The sequence below is a fragment of the Chiloscyllium punctatum genome, chromosome 48, assembly GCF_047496795.1.
Source record: "Chiloscyllium punctatum isolate Juve2018m chromosome 48, sChiPun1.3, whole genome shotgun sequence".
NCBI classification, from domain to species: Eukaryota; Metazoa; Chordata; class Chondrichthyes; order Orectolobiformes; family Hemiscylliidae; genus Chiloscyllium; species Chiloscyllium punctatum.
The window spans coordinates 40623469-40643173 of record NC_092786.1 but is presented as its reverse complement, the minus strand read 5'-3'; the positions used below and the strand labels follow the sequence as shown (position 1 = coordinate 40643173).

Below are 19705 nucleotides of genomic sequence, written 5' to 3'. Positions count from 1 at the left end.
GGTGAGGACTAGGGTCAGTCAGAAAAATAGTTCCTTACTGCTGTACTATGGGCCCCACTCCAGCAGAAATATGTTTTTTTCTCAGGAGAAAACAGGATTGTGATTGGCTGTCATGTCCCTTACAGTTCATCGGTCTAATGGTGCTGTCTGAATTTGCTGAGATTCACAGGTGCTAGCTAACTTGGGTTTATGGTTTCTTGCATCTTTAGATCTGTACAGCACCAAGGAGGAAGAGTATCTGAGGGAAAGGGAAAGGTTTTTTTTTGTACTGATTCCTCATGAGTATTTCTTATCTCACACTTTTAATAGTGGTTCTGCTGATAACCTAGCTCCTTGTTGTGATTTCAGGGTTGTTTTTGGATAGTTTCAGTGTTGACTGTTTCAAACCAAAAACGTTTTAATCGCAAGATGACTGACAAAAAGATGTCAGTCATTTTGTTAACATTTTTTTTTGCTACATTATTAATAAGAGTTTATTATTAAGTTGGCAGAGGGTCTTTTGCAGATAAGCTTTTATTATAAATGTAACCGGACTGATGTAACGTCTGTGCATTGAAATTCCATTCTATGCTGTAATATTGAAGATATCTTTATTAATACTAAACATGAGGAATTTCACATCAGCATGGTAACTAAATTGTGCAGCTATATTTCAACACCAAAATATTTTTCCACAACATGTGTAATCACCAATATTTTGTATTTTTTCCAGTCCATAAACAAAGCCATGGAGAAAGACCACGACGAGTACAACATTGGTGTTCTAGATATTTATGGCTTCGAGATTTTTCAAGTATGACTTTAGTTTACTTGTTTCAGTGCAGTTTATTTTCACAGTATTGTTCAAGTAAATTTAAGCATCAAATACAGTATTTGTGAACAAAATCACCACAAGTAACTTTAAATTCTCCTTGGTGTGTCTCAAAATACTTCAGTTCCCTGTGTTCAGTAAGTATTTTTATCCAACTAGTAATTTTGAATGTCAATAAAAGTTGGTGTTTTCTCGAGTCGAAACAATTAATGTTATTAATAGGTGGACACTGCAGCCCAGATGTTCACCATGTCAGAGACATGCCCCTGCAAAACTAGGAAGTGCCATATTTACGAGTGGGACTTCCAATTTCCAGCCACTTCTGAAATTTTCACCATACCAGAGCATCCTGTAAGCAATTATAGGATTTGTGCTGCATGTCTAATTTTCCAATCTATTTTCAAAGTGGGGTGCCTGTTAAGTGAATTATTTGATGACCAATTCACGTTCTTGCAGAATAGACATGTTTGTTTTCATACAACATTAGTGAGAGAAATTTCAACATGCTTTGAATTTTTTGTATCAATCAGAGTTTTGCAATAACCATCAATACTCAGCTAACTTTATTTTATATCAGCATGGTTCCTGAAGTCTGCCTATTTTGGATCTATGGGAGAATGAAGAGCAAAGGGTGATGGGTGGGGCACGGGTTAACATGAGTTGACATTAAGTTGGCATAATAGCTATAAAGGGCCTTTGCAGGTAAGTGGCTCACATGAGTTGGCATAATGAGGGTGGGTACAGGAGCAAAAGAGCTTTAGGTGGAATTGAGATTATGAGGGTAGGTAGAAGGACATGTGTTGGTAAAGAGTGTATGAGACATAATGGAGGTGTGTACAGAGGCATAGAATGGCATGGAAGATGAGGGAACATTGGGGGTGTGTGCATAATGTTAGGTGAGTAATGGTGAGACTGTGGAGGAGTAATGGGCTGTGAAGGCTGAAGGGCTGTTTTTGCCTTTATTAGTTTTATATTCATCTTCAACAGCGACGGTGTAGTGAGGGTCTGGCCCTTATCTAGAGCCTACACCCTCCACTCTCATTCCAGTGTCACTCAACCCATCCCTCGAGGAACCCCACCATTCTGCAATGAAAATCCAACCTCCCGGGCCAGTTTTTCCCACTTTAGGGTTGGAAATGTCCCAAACCATGATTGAAAATCAGGATCTTAACATATTTGTAAGATCCCTTTATTCTCCATTTTTAAGATCTTGGATGTTTGATTTTAAAACTGCAAGATTATTGCAAATGGAGTTTAATATACGTGTGAGGTCTTGCATTTTGGAAAGTCGAATTGAGGTAGGCGTTTCATGGTGAATGGTAGGGCCTTAAGGAGTTTGTGGAACAGAGGGGCCTTGGAGTTCAGGAACACAGTTCTCTGAAAGTGGAATCACAGGTAGACAGGGCAGTGAAGGCAGTTTTTGGCACACTGGCCTTCATCAGCCAGAGCACTGAGTATAGAAGTTGGGAATTATGGTGCAGTTATACAGAATGTTGGTGAAGCCACACTTGGAGTATCGTGTTCAGTTTTGACCACCTTGCTACAAAAAGGATATTATTAAACTGGAAAGAGTGCAGAAGAAATTTACAAGGATGTTTCCAGACTCAAGGGTCTGAGTTATAGGGCTAGGATTTTTTTTCTTTAGAGTATGGGAGATTAGGAGGGGACCTTATAGAGGTGTGTAAGGTCATAAGAGGCATGGATAGGGTGAATGCACTCAGTCCTTTTCCCAGGGTTGGGGAATCAAGGACCAGAGAGCATCAGTTTAAGGTTAGAGGAGAAAGAATAAAAGTGAACCTGAGGGGCATCTTTTTTTCATAGAGGGTAGTATGCATATGGAATGAGCTGCCAGCATTTGAGGTGGGTACATTAACAGCATTGCAAAGGCATTTGGACAAATACATGGATAGGAAAAGTTTAGAAGGATATGGGCATAGTGCAGGGAAACAGGTTTGAAGTGGACGGCCATCTTGGTCAACATGGAGCAATTTGGGTGAAAGGGCCTGTCTCCATGCTGTAGGACTCTGACTCTCTAAGAGAAATGCTGGACTCGAAATCTACTGTTTGACCAGACTTTATACCTATTACTAATTTCTAAGTTTTACTGAAAGTGTTTATGTGCTGCTAATGTCTTCATTTTCAAGATGTTCCCCTGTGTATTTGTAGAAAAATGGCTTTGAGCAGTTTTGCATCAACTTTGTGAATGAAAAGCTCCAGCAGATATTTATTGAGCTCACTCTGAAAGCTGAGCAGGTATGGCTGACATTTCAAAATTATTTATGCTGTTGTAGTAGCCCATCCACTTAGATAGCCCCCTTATTTAAATGAACTGGTTGCAGCATCAAGCAGTAGCTCCATCTAATTTAGTCATTCTTTCTGTAACCTTCCAGAAATATATCCAACATATTTGCATATAATAATTCAAGGGCTTTTCCCCAAAGTTTCCTGCACTAAGTGGTATCATTACAAGATCATGAGACTAAATGGCCAGCTTTTTTTTCTGCACTTCTGTTATCTTCTCTTTAATCATATTTATTCTAAGGATCATATCACTGAATATATTTTTGTTTTGCTTGGGAGCATTGATATTGGAAACTTGGCAAATGAAAGTTTGATATATTTATGAAACTGAACTGACAAATAGATTATATTACAGCTATTAACTGCTTTGCAGAGGATGTTTATGTTCCACAAATTTTGGGACGCAGTGCTAATGTCTGTGCCTCTGGACAGACAGACCCTAGGTTAAGTCCTGCCATCCCTGAAGTTGTGTCATAAGAGGTCCAAACAGGTTGATTAAAAATAATCTATCCATAAATCCGGCATTTTAAACTGTTTGCACATCAGTAAAATGCCACTTTAAAGAAAATCTAGACCTTTCACCATTTCAATTCATTTTCTGTCCCTGTTTCAATTTAATTTTGATCCATTTTCCATGCAAGGAAGGTCGACATGAATCTTCATCTCCTCCATTCCCCCTGTCAACCATACAGTCTTAAATCATATTGACCTTGAGCATAGGTCAGATCTAAAAATAGTTAAAATTCCAGAATCACATACTTGAGGATTGGAAATAATTCATCTGTTTAAATGTTATTTTTACAAACATATAAATGCATTAAGCTCTCATCCATTGTTATTGCTGGTCTGATAAATATAACAAAGATTGGTCTTGGATTTTATAATGTGACCACAAGACACTCTTTAAACTGTTATTAGTTCAATATACATTCTGATTTTAAAACGAACTGTGACAGGTCTTTTTTGGAACTAGTGTTCAATATCAACCTTTTAATTCGTCACACTTCAACATTTTCATTTCCAGAAAATATATTAACTTTGTGGTCATAATTTCTCAATTAAACAAAGGCAATTTTCATCATTTAAGGAATAACTTGTTGCCCAGTGTTATATCTGCCTTTGACACCTATCAACAATAACTTGCTGTATATTAATTATAAATGATAAATTTTCTCTGTTTTAATTCACATTTACAAAGACCAATTAATTTTTGAATACAACCAACAGTATTGGTCAAAGGGCTTCCATTCAGATTATAAATATTCTCCGGACTGTTTCACTGTATTGGGAAGTCAAAAAATTATCTTCAAGATGTAATTAACAAAAACCAACTTTTAATTTGCATTATGTTACAAAAGAAAATCGTATATAGTACAGAATTTTTGACTGTTTGGCCAAAGAAACAGCTAGATTGTAATTGTATTAGAATCAGCACCAGTGTGCTTCACCTTGATGAGCAGAAAATGTGCAAATATACTTTTGAAATTGAAACTTAGCAGAGGCTGTTAGCCAGCAATTATAATTTGTAGTACTACTGTGTTTTAGTGAGTACTGTTACTATTCAATGTCCTTTATTTCAGTTCATCTGCAACCATTTCTCTTCAGCCTGAATTAGCTCATCAGTTAATATGTAATTTTATTCCCCCAGGAAGAATACGTGCAGGAGGGAATCAAGTGGACTGCAATCGACTATTTCAATAATAAAGTAGTCTGTGACCTTATAGAGAACAAAGTTGTAAGTATCAGAACTGGTTCTTCTATATACTTAGAACAAAGTTCAAATATATGAAATTGTATCTTGTTTCATATTTCATTATTCATCAGCAAAGACCATAATGCTGTTTATTGAAAAAGAATTAATGCTTCTCCCCTCAATTGATCATTGGTTTTACTTAGAAGTATTCTTATAAAAATGTTTCCTTTAATCTATTATAAATCTCTTGGCCTTTTCGAATTATTTAAACTTTCTGATTTGTTTTTGGCATCTGTTGGCTAATATTGGACTCCAGTAACCATATGGCCATTGCTGTGATCACCCCTGTTCTTCAGTGTTCGATGCTGTGATTCTTCTGTTGAAATTTGCAATTGGTCTGTGATAGCCACTTGTCTACAGCATAGGAAGAATGTTTATTTATTCACTCGTAGGATGTAGAGATCACTGACTGGGTAACAATTATTGCCTGTCCCTAGTAATGCTTGGGAAGGTAATGGTGAGCTACCTTCTCAAACCACGGCAGTAGGTTGACTCACAATCCCCAGAGGGAAGGAATTCTAGGATTTTGACCCAGTGACAGTGAAGGAATGGCTATGTATTTCCAAGCCAGGATGTTGAGTGGCTTGCTGGTGATAGTGTTCACATGTATCTCCTACTCCATCCTTCTGGATGGAACTGGAAGCTTGGAAGGTGCTATGGAAGGATATTTAGTGAATTTATGCAATGCATTTTGCAGATCGTACAAACTTGTGCTCCTTTGCATCAGTGACGGAGAGAGTGGGTGGTGGTGGAGAGAGTGCGTATTTGTGGATGTGAAGCCACTTTTAAGGGGGTTGCTTTGGCCTAGAGCTGCTTGAGAATTGTTGGAGCTGCACCCATCCAAAAGGTGGGGAGTATTCCATCACACGCCTGACTTGTGTTTTGTAGATGGTGGGCAGGCTTTATTCACCACAGTATTCCTAGGCTTTGATCTGCTTTCATAGCCACTGTGTTTACACAGCGAGTCCAGTTGAGTTTCTGGTAGCCCCCATGATGTTGATAGTCGGGGATTCAGTGATGGTAACACCATTGAATGTCAAGGTGTTTGATTGTCTCTAATTGAAGATGGTCATTGCCCGGCATTTGTGCGGCACAAATATACTTGCCACTTGTCAGCCTAAGCCTGGATATTGTTCAAATCTTGTTTGACCACATCTGCTTCAGTGCCTGAGGAGTCACAAATCGTACTGAACATTGTACAATCATCAACGAACATCGCTACTTCTGACCTTATGATGAAGCAGCTGAAGATTGTCGGGCCTAGGACGCTACCCTGAGCAACTCCTGCAGAGATGTCTTGGAGCTGAGATGATTGACCTGCAACAACGACAACCATCTTCCTATGTGCCAGGCATAACTCCAACCAATATATACCCCGATATATATTGATTCTAGTTTTGCTAGGGCTTCTTGATGCCACATTAGGCCAAATGCAGCCTTAATGTCAAGGGCAGTCATTCTCGCCTCACCCCTGGAATTCGGCTCTTTTGTCCATGTTTGAACCCAAGGCTGTAATGAAGTCAGGAGCTGATTGGCCCTCGTGGAACCCAAACTGGGCATCACTGAGCAAGTTATTGCTGAGTAGGTGCTGCTTGACAGCACTTTTGATGACATCTTCCATCACTGTACTGATGACTGGGTGTAGAGTGGTGGAGCAGTAATTGGCTGGGTTGAATTTATCCTGCTTTTTGTGTACAGACAAACAAGGGCAATTGCCAGTGATGTAAGTAATGGAACAGCTTGGGTAGGGATGCATCAAGTTCTGGTGCGTAAGTCTTCAGTACTATTACCACAATGTTGTCAGGGCCCATAACCTTTGCGCTTTCCTATGCCTCCATCCATTTTTTGTCGTCACGTGGAGTGAATTGAATTGGCTGAAGACTGGTAGCTGGGGACCATTGGAGAAGGTCAAGATGAATTATCTACTTAGCCCTTCTAGTTGAACGTTGCTGCAAATGCTTCAGCTTTATCTTTTGCACTGATGCATTGGTTTCTTCCATCGTTGAGGATGGGTATATTTGTGAAGTCTATTTGCGAAGTGAGTTGTTAAGTTATCTACTACCATTCACAACTGGATGTGGCAGGCCTGCAGAGCTTGGATCTGATCTATTGGTTGTGGGATTACTTAGCTCTATTTTTATTACTTGCTGCTTAAGCTGTTTGGCATGCATGTAGTCCTATTTGGTGGTTTCATCAGGTTGACACCTCATTTTTAGTATGCTTTCCTGCACTCTCCTTTGAACCATGGTTGATCCCTTGGCTTGAAGCTAATGGTTGAGTGGGTAATCCGCTGGCCATGAGGTTGCAGTTCATGGTGGCCCACAGTGTCTCATAGATGCCCAGTCTTGAGTTGCTAGATCCTTTCAAAGTCTGTCCCATTTTTCATGGTGTTGGTGCCATTCTGCATGGTGGAGGGTGTTCTCAGTGTGAAGGGAAAACTTCATGTCTACAAGGACTGTGCAGTGGTCACTCTTACTTGATACTGTCATGGACAGGTGCATCTGCAGCTGACAGATTAAGTAAAGTCAAGTATATTTTTCCCTCTTGTTGGTTCCCTCAGTGCCTGATGCAGACCCGGGCTAGCAGTGATATCCTTTATGACCTGACCAGCTCCATCAGTAGTACTGTTACTGAATCACTCTTGGTGGTAAATGATAAATGTGTTGAAGCATTTCTGATTTATTATTTTCTTCTTGGACTACAGATTAAATCTTTCAAAAATAAATTACAAGGATTATAAACAGAATAGGGTGTCTTATGAATGACATTTGCCTATATATGTGTTAACAGCAGGTAAGCAAGGGAATCGTAGATACTGAACGTATGAATTTACAATGTCATGTGTAATATCTTTCTCTAATCAACAAAGATCAATTATTTAATCTGAATCTTTAGCATACGACATGATATATATTTTCTTTCTAATTACTACTTACCCTAGGCAGAAATTCTTACTTGAACCAGTCAATAAAGTGGTAGTAATTATGAGCTTTAATATTTTCCATCTTTCCCTTTGGATAGTTAAAATGGACAAACTTTTTCATGGAGATGATCATTTGTTATGAAAGCTGTTGTTAATAGTTTCATAGATTTCTTGATAATCTTAGTGTTGGTTTGATTTTTAGGAAGACAAGATATTCTTTGAGAAGGGTCAGTTAACTCAGTTTGCTGATAGTTTGTGTTTTAGAATGATGGTAACAGCATGAAGTTTGACTCCTGTTTTCATTGAGCCAGTCTTGAAGCTTAGCTCAAAGAGAGAAAATGCTGGAAAATCTCAGCAGGTCTGGCAGCATCTGTAAGGAGAGAAAAGAGCTGACGTTTCGAGTCTAACTGAACCTTTGTCAAAGCATCCGCAGTAATTTGCTTTTATTGAAGCTTAGCTCCTTGCCCTGCCTGTAGTAAACTTGCAGCACAAATTGTAATTAGCAACCCTCAGATAATCAAGGTTGCTATCTGAAGAAGCTGGATAACCATGTGGGCCAATTATTAGTATGTTGAATGAATTAAAATATATTCATATGAAGAGCATATCGTATAAAATGATGAGTTCAGAGTGATGACAAATAGGAAAGTAATAAACTTTACAATACATTATGAAACCTGGCTTAGGAAGAGAATAAGTGGAGATCAAATCTGCAAGGTGCTGGGTGCTTGAGGAAGTGAACAGAAAGTGGTGAGGTGGCATGGTTTATCACTGGAGATTGGCACAAAGCCCATTTTAATGAATGTGACAGATAAAAAAGGGATAAAACTAACGATAGGAATATGTTCAAAGGTCATCACCATAACAACGGAGGTGGATTACTGCTATCAGATGTCAAAACAATTCATATTAAGGCCTCTGTTTTATCATGGAATGGGGACCAAATAAGGAAAGCCAGGAAAATCAAAGAAGGTCAAGAAGATTCTGTTAGAAGTAAAGATAACTATTATGCAAATTTAAAAGCTGATAAAGAGTTGTGTATCAGGAAACAGAGCAATGCTGAAAAAATGGCAATACATTTCCAAATCAGGACAGTGAGTGGGAGGGGAATTTGCATTGATGGTATTCCCATATTTTGCTGCCCTGGTCCTTCTAGATGGTGGTGATCATGGGTATGGAAGGTGCTGTCTAAGGATCTTTGGTGTATTTCTGCAGTGTATCCTATAGATGGTACACACTGTTACTACTGAGCATCAGTATTGGAGTGAATGAATGTTAATGGATGTGGTTCTAATCAAACAGTCTGTATTTTCTTGGATGGTGTTAAGCACCTTGACTGTTGTTGGAGCGGCACCCATCCAGGCAAGTGTGGAGCATTCAACCACATTCCTGACTTGTGCCTTGTAGATTGGACAGACTTTGGGCTATCTGGAGATGAGTTACTCACTGCAATATTCCTCACCTCTGACCTGCTTTTGTAGCCACCGTATTTATATGACTCGTCCAGTTGAGGTTCTGGACAATAGTAACCCTCAGGATGTTGATAGTGGGGGATCAGTGATGATAACACTTGAATATCAAGGAGTATTGATTAGATTGTCTCTTATTGGACATGGTCATTGTCCAGCGTTTATGTGGTGCAAATGTTACTTTCCACTTGTCAGCCCAAGCCTGGATATTATCCACATCTAGTTGCCCTTGAACATGGACTGTTTCAGGATCTAAGAAGTCACGAATAGTGCTGAACATTGTTAAATGGTCACGAATGGTGGTTAACGTTCCTATTTCTGACCTTATGATGGAGCAAAGGATGTTGAAGCAGCAGGTGATGTTTGGGCTCAGGACATTACCCTGAGGAACTCCTGCAGAGATGTCTTATGGCTGAGATAAATGACCTCCAATAACCACAGCTGTCTTCCTATGTGCCAGATACGTCTCCAACCAACTGACAGTTATTTCTTCTGATTCTCACTAATTCCAATTTTGCTCGGGTTTCTTGATGCCACACTTGAATCAAATGCAGTCTTCATATCAAGGACATTTACTCTCACCTCCCCTCTCCATTTCAGCTCTTTTGTCCATGTTTGAAACACATCTGTGATGAGGTCAGGAGCTGAGTGGCCCATATGTCAACTGTCTTTAGAGATGAAGCCCTTTCTAGTCCTTACATTATAGACCTGTGCTTCCTCTCAAATGTGGTGAAGTACACGAGTGTCTGATGAGGAATAGCATAAGGGATCATCTGGAAGGCCAGGTACAGATCAGAGAGAGCCAGACGACTCTTAAAACATAATGAATTTGGAGAGATTTGATGTCCTGTTGGGTACATGGTTCAAAAACTACAGGGCACCATTGACACCATAACATCAAATGAAAGTAAGGCATTTTGACAATCTTTTTAGTAAAAGGTGGTGGAATTATGAAGCACACGCAAATAAAAATACTTTGGCAGGTTTTGAAATAAGACTGTGTTAATTTCTGCTAGGAACAATGATAAAATTCAAGTTCTTATGGAATAATGGTTTTCTTATTCCCTAAAACAGTGGTATAACATTACAAGCCATATAGTTCAACCTGTGGCATTTTTACTAGTAATGCTGATGACCAGACAGTGTCATCATTCTGTGATGTATATCCTATAGTCTGTGATTGTATGTATTTATTTACAGAATCCACCAGGAATTTTGAGTATTTTGGATGATGTATGTGCGACGATGCATGCAACAGGAGAGGGGGCAGATCAGACACTGTTGCAGAAGCTGCAGATGCAAATCGGAACCCACGAGCACTTCAATAGCTGGAATCAAGGCTTTATCATTCATCACTATGCAGGCAAGGTAACCAGACATGATATCATTGGCATTACTGTCCAAATTTACTTTAGTTCTATGTTGCTGTGACTTGAATTATTAACATCATACTGGTGTCGAGACATTGTGAATCCTAGTAAAGGCCTAAGACCATCAGATCAGGACCCTCCATAAAAAAGAAAACTGAGGTGAAACAAGAAGTGGTGGTTAGGTGAAAGTAGAAACTGTTGCCTAATCCTCAATGATATGTCATTAAAACTAGGTTGAGACAGTCCAAACACTGCTCCAGTGTCCATGACAGACGTTATTCAGGTTTACAAACTCATTCCCATCATTGTTCTTTTATATGCAGTGGATCGTATCTATGTGTAGGCATCTTCTCTCTCTTTCTCCAAACTAGAATATTCTGAAGGGGAGCAGACCTATCACTGAAGAAGTCGACAGTGGTACATTGATAAAACCTTGCATGATCATCAATATGCAAACTACACAAAAACTGACATTTACAAGGAAGTTTCAGACACTCGCATTCTTCAGGGAAGTTCCAGTCTATAGCAGCATGAATGGCTAAGCAATGTGTGCAATTTACTGTAAAATTCTGTTTTCCTAATAACCTGCTGTTCTCAGAATCCAAAACTGCTGAACTCTCTACCTCCCAGAGTGGTCATCACCTCCCACCCACAGGTTTTTAAAACCCCAAGTTTGTCATGATTTAGTGATTACTATCTTCTTTACTTCTTGCTCTGAATATTTCATTCCTTATCTTTCCTACCTTGCTTTGCAAACAGGCCTTACCACTTTTACATATCTTCTTAATCAACCCATTATAGAAATGTAATTATACATCTCTGTGTGTGGGACTTGAATCCAGTCCTTCTGAATCAGAGGTAGGGACACTAACATGGTTAGTGGTTAGGGAACATTCAGACTTCATCAGTACACAGTCTTCTACTAATGAAGTCAGTAACGGTAGTGACACACCCGCTTAGGTTGGCCACTGAAGTCTTGAATATGGACCAGTTCACACCGACTCTAAGCAGTCCTGTAGACGCCCTTCCATTGCCTCCTTTCAGTACTGGGTCCCTCACGCTTCAAGTTCTGCTTGTAATCCAGGAGGAGGAGCACAGCGTTTTGATCTGATTTTCCAAATTGCAGATGGAGAATGGAGTGGTAGGCATCTTTGATGGTTTTATGGCAATGGCCAATGATGTTTGGACCTCTGGTGGGATATAATTTTGAAGTGCTTTGAGAGGTTAGTCATGGCTCACATCAACTCCACCCTCTAGAATGCCTTGGTCCTTTGCAATTTGTCTATCATTGCAGCAGCAAACACCATCTCCCTAGCCCTACGCTCATCCCTGTAATATCTGGATGACAATGTCTTTAGCACCATAATTCCAAACAAACTAATTTCTAAACTCTGAGGACTAGGCCTCAGCTTCCCCCTTTGTAACTGGATCTTCAACTTCCTGACCCATAGACCGCAATCAGTAAGGATAGGTGATAACCCCTCCTCCACAATCATCCTCAACACCGGTACCTCACAAGGCTGTGTACTCAGCCCCCTACCGTACTCCTTAAACACTCACGACTGTGTGGCCAAATTCTGCCCCAACCTCATTTACAAGTTTGCTGACAACATCATCATTGTAGGTCGGATCTCAGACAACGATGAGACGGAGTACAGGAAAGAGACTGAGTGCTTAGCGGCATGTGGAAAGACACCAATCTCTCCATCAACATCAGCAACATGGAGGAGCTGGTCATTGACTTAGAAGCAGAGTGGATGGCATGCCCTGTCTGCATCAATAATGCCGAGGTAGAAATGGTTGACAGCACTCAAGTTCCTGGAAGTGATGATCACCAAACATCTGTGCTAGACCACCCAGATTGGTGCGATGATCAAAAAAGGACAACAATGCTTCTGCTTCCTCAGGAGGCTACAGAATTTCAGCATATCCACAAAGTCTGTTACACCAATTTTTATAGATATATTGTAGAAGCATCTATCTGGATGCAAAACAGCGTGGATTTGACAATGCTCTTCCCAAGACCACAAAAACCTATAGAGTCATGAACACAGCCCATTCCATCATGCAAACCAGTCTCCCATTTATTGACTCCATCTACACTTCCTGCTGCCTCAGGAAAGCAACCAACATTATCACAGCCCGCTCCCAGCCCAGTTACACTCTGTTCGACCCTCTTCCTTGGACAGAAGATGTAAAAGTTTGAATTTGCTTACGAACAGAATCAAGAACAGTTTCTTCCCTGCTGTCATCTGACCTTTGAACACATCTCTTAAATATTAATGTTGATTTCTCTCTCTGCACCTTCTCTATAGCTGTAATACTGTTTGCTGCATTCAGTTCTGCTATCCTGATGCATTTTGTATGGTATAACCTGTCTGTAGAGCACGCAAACAAAACACTTTTCACTCTATTTCAGTGCATGTGACGATAAATCAAAGTCAGACTCAAACTAACATTGTGCCACTAGCCCTGATCCATTACAACATGCAGATATTATCTTAATGAATCCATAATAGAGATGTTATTACACACCTCTTACCTTCTGTTCCAGAGGTAGGGACACTACCATTGCACTATAAGACCCCTTGTCTTACCACTTGCATTGTAAATTATAAAACAAAATGTACCTGAAATTGTTATTCCTGACTGTCTCTTATATTGCATCTTATTTATTAGAAGCTTTCCTGTCAGTGGTTTATGCAGTAAGTGGTTATTGACCTGTTGGGGTGTAGTCACTGGCTAGTGAATGTATAAACACAGTCAATAAATACCAAGGGAAATTCTTAAAATTGTTGAAGGAGAATTATGAATTCTTTGGGGGATTTCCAGACCATTGTGTATCAGCAGACAGACAAATGGAAAGGCTGCATGTTAATGCAGCTTGATCCCGATAATCATCAAACACTTTGTCAAGAAATTTCCATTTGGATCACACAGATTAGAAGCAGCCAATCTCATCTCTCATTTAGTCAGCAGTTCCTGTCTAAACAAAAACAGGAAACTGTTTCTAGCTAAAGCTCAACAGTTCAGTGTTTAGTGCACAGTCCATAGGCAGAAAAGAGCTCCATTTGAATGGGCTGGACACTGTGTACTGATGGACGAAAAGAGTTTCCTCTCCAGGTCCCGTTTTCTCAACTTTCAAATGGTCAGCGTTCCAGGGGAGGGCAAAGAAAACACTTCAAAGACACTCTTATCCTTTCCTTTAAATGCAGCAACATTAATATTAATGACTGGAAGGAGCTTACTCCCAATTGTTCAAAATTGTGATAATTTATCCATCTCACTTTGAGCCCATTTTGTCGTAATGTTGAGACATTATCAGACAAGGAAAGAACAGGAACCAAATGTACATCATGAATCCCTGTACCTAATGGACTTCGTGTCCCATAACCCAAAGAGATCCATGGATTAGGAACAGGCCTGTTCAGTTACATGAAACTCGCACCCCTCAGTTAATGTAATCCTTGATTTGAGGGACTCCTGATGATAGCTGGCAGACTTTTTAAGATCGCCAAACATTTTCAGACTTCACTGTCTACAGAAACAATCCAGATCCTCAGTCCTAGTTCATTGGCATCTTCATCTAGCCCCCTTTAATTTTCCTTTCACCATTTGACTATCAGTGTGTTCAGTGGGACAACTTAATGCTGCAAGTATAATTTATAGACCAATGCATTAAACCTGTTTTAGATATTGTTTTTTGTTGACCAGCAAAGTGGGTGTTGCTGACCAGGCTAGTATTTATTGCTGATCCCTAAATACGTTTGAAAAGATGATGGTGACCTGCTTTGTTGAACTATTGCAGTCCATATGGTGCAGGTATAGTGCTTTTAAGAAGGGAGGTCCAGGATTTTGACCCCATGACAGCAAAAGAATGTCTGTATAATGCTAAGTCAGGATGGAGTGTGATGGAATACTCCGCACTTGCCTGGATGAGCGAGTTCCAACACCACCAAGAAGTTTGACAGCATCCAGAACAAAGCAACCCGCTTGACTGGAACCACTCCTAGAAATATTCACTCCCTCCACCACTGATGTCCAGTGGCAGCAGTGTATATCAACTACAAGATGCACTGCAGAAATTCACTGAGGTTTCTTTGACAGCACCTTCCAAATCCACAAGTGCTTCCATCTAGAAGGACAAGGGCAGCAGATGCATGAAAACCATTACTACCTGTAAGTTCCCCTCCAAGCCACTCACCATCCTGACTTTGAAATATGTCACTGTTCCTTCAGTGTCTCTGGATCAAAATCCTGGAACGCTCTCCCTAATGGCATTGTGGGCTTACCTAAAACACATGGACCACTGCGATTCAAGAAGGCAGCACCTCCTTTGCAAGGGCACGTACTTAGTGGCAATTACCTTTTCAATCTCACAGATCCATGTAAAGTATGCACCCCAGGTACTTCCTTTGTATCTGGCTTAGGTGCCATCAGCACAAGTGTGGAAACTGAGGCAGAATTCTCAGATAATATTGCTGAGCAGAGCTCAAGATGTTAACGATCAACGGAGAGCTTTTTGAAAAAAGATTTGTTATAAAACCTGTAGGCTAGAAAATATGGCTCAAACCTTTCCAATTTCCTTTCTGTCAAGGTGTCCTACAATGTGGAGGGTTTCTGTGAACGGAATCGAGATGTACTTTTCACCGATCTGATTGAACTCATGCAGAGCAGTGAGCTGTAAGTGGAAGGAAAGCTCCTTATATGTGTGCATGAACTGTTATAGAGCTGATTGTGTAAATCATTTGCTTTGCTCGCATGTTTAATAATGTTTGTTGCTGCTTCACAGCCCTTTCATTCGTGCACTTTTTCCTGAAAGTCTGCAAGCAGAAAAGAAAGGTCGGCCCACAACTGCAGGCAGCAAAATTAAGGTATTTCCAGTTACCGATGTGTTTCCCTGCTCTTTCCATGAGAATCCCAACCAGTGCCTGTCTTCAGCGATACATGCTCCACAGAGTAATGGGATGTTATTCTGGATAGACATTAATGTGGTGGTAGTATTAATGGACTAGTAACATAAATGTCCTTGGATATACATTCAATTCACACTACGGGAAATTTAAATTTATGAGTAAACTCTAAAATAAAATGCTTGTCTTGCTAATGATAATTATGAAACTTGTAGACTCTCACAAAAATCTGTTTGGTTCGTTGAAGTCTTTAAGATGAAAATATGTGCTGTCCATTCCCTGATCTGGCCTGCATGTAACTCCAGATCCACAGTGATATGAGTGCCTCTCAAATGGCCTAGCGAGTCAGTCAATTCAACAATAATTAGAGATTAGCAATACCTCCCAAGAGATGTAAATAAAATCTTGTAATTCCCAATTACTTCATTGTTGGCAATTGGCAGGTGAAAGCTGTTTCTTCAGGAAGGCAAAAATACCCAAAGGAACAATGGTTCCATTTTAAAAGGCTCTTCAGTTGCTGTATGGAAGTTGAGATAACCTCCAAATATTTCGATGCTCTCTTTCAGGAAAAAAGTGACCACAGGTTTCCTTGTTCAATCATCCTACAAGTGAGTAGGTGGTGCAAGCAAATTGTGCATCAAGAGACAATGATGCTAGAAAGACTGGCCACAGATTTCTCTTGGGTTATGTTATGGTCCCATCAGCTAACCACAACAAAAACCACAGCAACACCAAAAAGTGGAATGGTGCATTCATGGAAAACATAACCAGTCCAATACTAGTCCCATGACGCAATTTAACTCACTGAGGCTTTAGAAAACACAGCTTGTTTCAATCCACCTGGTTTCACTACAGTGGCATCAGTTTCATTTTGTTGTCAGTTTTGTACATAATTTTGCAAGAATTACTCAACTTGCCCACAATCTGTGTGTTATCGTATTGTATAGCACAAAGAAATGCACCCATTAATCTGTTTCTCAACATATAATGGTTGTGGCATTCTTCATGGGCAGTCTGACATGCAGTTACAGTATTTACTTAACTCAGAGCTAGTGTGTCTGTCTTGAAGATCAATATTCAGTGTAACAATAAATGTTTTAAATGGGTAGGTCCAGACGGATATTGAGTCCTGTTGGTTTTATAGTCTGCCATGTAAGTCCCTGGCAGAAATCAAATACTTGACAGGAAAGGGGTAGAAAATTATGAATTTTCTTTCTTGTGCACTTCTGAATGTTGAAGTGTGATGTTTAATTGGTGATTAGCCTGTGTTAGCTGCATGTATGATTAGTTACAGGTAAATCACCGGGCTGGATTCACCTGGTGCCAGTACTGATCCCATGTATCAATCATGAAGATCAATAGCACCAACATACTCCTCTCAGTTAGCTGGATAGACCTCTGAATTCTAAGGTACAGCCTTCATCTGTTGCAATGTTTCCGATCAATTTTTTCTTTAAATTTTGCTTTTTTCAGAAACAAGCCAATGATCTTGTGGGCACTTTGATGAAATGTACACCACATTATATCCGCTGTATCAAACCTAATGAAACCAAGAAGCCCAGGGATTGGGAAGAGAGCAGGTAACAGTCTGCAAAGGGAAGTTAAAATGACTGACCAGATCACCCCATCAGACTCAAAATCAGTGACCCCCTCAATATATATTTATTCCTCCTGCTTCTCTAAATCTCTTTAGACAATATATTTTGCAAGGGTATAAGAACTGCTTGCTCCTTTATCCTACTGGTGTCTGAGTGTCAGCAGATTTTGTTGACTGTTTGATCTCCCCATCTTCTCCTGATCCTGTCCTGACACTTGCATTCATACATTTCGCTGCACAAGCCTCTGGATAATGATCAGGATCTGAAAGCTTGGCTAATTGTGACATTTTGTGTTTTGAGACCAATTATAACATCTATGGCTATCTCATTGGAGATCGAAAAACCTGAGCTCAGATTGTGGCTTATTTGCCCTTGATATAAAATTTACTTGTTGTCTGCTGTCACTTTTAACACTGTATGGTCCCCTTTTATTTTGTATGACATGCGCCTAGTATTTATCACAGAGCAACGACTGTGCAATACCTTTTAGATTGCAGTGACTACACACCGACACAGCTTCAGAGGAATGGTAGGCCTTTGTTCTTCCTGCACGTTGAATGGTACAAATACTCTTGCTTTCTCAGTCAACATGAGTGGTAGCAGGACTCAACAACGACAAATGAAATCTCCACAATTATCCAGAGTGTTGTAATGTGGCCAAAGTATTTTCCCCAAAACAATTCACTCCTGATGAAGAGCTTATGCTCAACATGTCATCTCTCCTGCTTCTCGAATGCTGCCTGACCAGCTGTGTTTTTCCAGCACCACACTTTTTGACTGCGATCTCCAGCATCTGCAGTCACCACTTTCTCCAAGAGAACTCTCCTGTCTAAATACAGCCTTTTAAAGCATGGACTTTCCTGCAAGACCTGCCTTTACTAGTTGTGAGTAGCTTCATATCCAAAATATACACCTAACCCTTGAACTCCATTCCAGTCCTGAATTCCAAACTGCTGGTCATCCATTTACTGAAGCAGGCAGCGGAAGTCAATCTGCTTTCCACAACTGTTTATTTGCATTTCATAATTCAATACAAACTTAAGTCTGTCCTCTCCCCTTCCTGACCAGACTGGGGAAAACCAGCCCTTAAGTGAGAGCATCAGTTGCACTGTCTTGAAAGCATGTCCTGGTTCATTCTTAAAGGGACCATCATCTACAACTTTGCCACTAATTCCATTAATCCCCTAGTGGAGCTTCTAGCACCAATACACTTCAAGACAGCACATCCACAGCCCTCCTGAGCAAAGAGTTTCAAAGATTCATGATCCTTTGACAAAATTTCTCCTTGACTCAGCCCTAAATGGCTGACCTATATTCTGCTGCTATAACCCCACATTCTGGATTCTCCAGCCAAAGGAAACATTTTCTCAGTACCAACCCCGTCAAGCATCCTAACAATTTATATGCTCTGATTAGATCACCTCTCATTCTTCTACACTCAAGGGACTCTAGGCCTGGTCTACTTAATCTCTCCTCACAGGACAATCGTCTCATCCAAGGGTCCAAATGAATGAATTTTTGCTGCATTCCCTGTAGGGCAAATACATCTATCACTAGGTAAGGAAGTTAGAACTGTTCAGAGTAATTTGGGTATGGCCTCACTATGCTCTATATAATTGTAGGTGTGCACCTCATTGTCATGTGACAAAGCAGAATTCGATCAACCTAGATGGCAAAGTCAGAGGGTGGTGGGCAGGTGGATGGTCAGTGATGGGGGGAGCCTGACTAATTATAGAAGGCATTGTTTAAAAGGGAGCTAATTTCAAGTATAGTTTTAAAAAACCACACTTTGTTCATGGTGTTGTACAGATTGATGGCACCTTTTTAAAGGTGCACATTGAAATGGTTTGTATTTGTTACCAGAAATTGAGTAGCGGCCCATTCTTGGCCTTTGATTCTATTGCTGTCATTTGAGCCTCAGAAGAGATGCTGTAGAGAAGCACTCGGTGTGTTTGAGATTTTGACTATTATTTTAAACAAGTTAACACCGCCTCAGTAGTGCCAGAGTCAGGACTTCAGGTAAACTCTTCATTTTTATGTAAAAGAACAGCTTGTTTTTATAAAGCACCATACATATTCTCAGGGAATCCAAAAGCATGACACTACAGTGAAGTACTTTTGAATTGTGGTCATGATTATAATTACAATGTAGTAAACACTTCGTGCCTGGCAGCTTCCCTCAAAGAGCAGAGTAGATAATCAGATTTCATTTTAGTCATTGAATAATGAATATTGGTGCAGACAACCCCAATACTGTTTTTCAAAGAGCATGATTTGATTTCTTGGCTCCACCTAAATAGACATACCAAGATTGAACTCACAAACCTTTGACTCAAAAGTAAGATTTCTACAAAACATCTGAGGCTGCGTTGACTTGATGTAATTTCGTAGTCCTGGAGTGTACTCAGTGGGGGTGGGGGGCGGGGGGGGATTGAGTTATATATTTGGATTTATAGAAAGAGTACATTTAAAGATAGGCAGCAAAAGGTTTAATTCCAACTTCAGCATTGGCTACATCCTATGTACATGCAGTCTCTGGGTTGCAAATAGGTTCTGCAAATTGCACC

General features: G+C 40.1%; 1 protein-coding gene across 3 annotated transcripts in view; it reads left to right on the top strand.

The window, feature by feature from the left end:
- myo1ea (myosin IEa) overlaps nucleotides 1–19705 on the top strand; it is a 149960-nt gene that overhangs the window by 92329 nt on the left and 37926 nt on the right. For all 3 annotated transcript variants that reach the window (XM_072565032.1, XM_072565030.1, XM_072565031.1), the window contains 7 exons: nucleotides 713–793; nucleotides 2978–3064; nucleotides 4761–4847; nucleotides 10458–10625; nucleotides 15225–15310; nucleotides 15420–15501; nucleotides 17014–17120. In XM_072565032.1, coding sequence (XP_072421133.1) covers nucleotides 713–793; nucleotides 2978–3064; nucleotides 4761–4847; nucleotides 10458–10625; nucleotides 15225–15310; nucleotides 15420–15501; nucleotides 17014–17120 — 698 coding nt within the window. The remainder of the gene's footprint in view (nucleotides 1–712; nucleotides 794–2977; nucleotides 3065–4760; nucleotides 4848–10457; nucleotides 10626–15224; nucleotides 15311–15419; nucleotides 15502–17013; nucleotides 17121–19705) is intronic.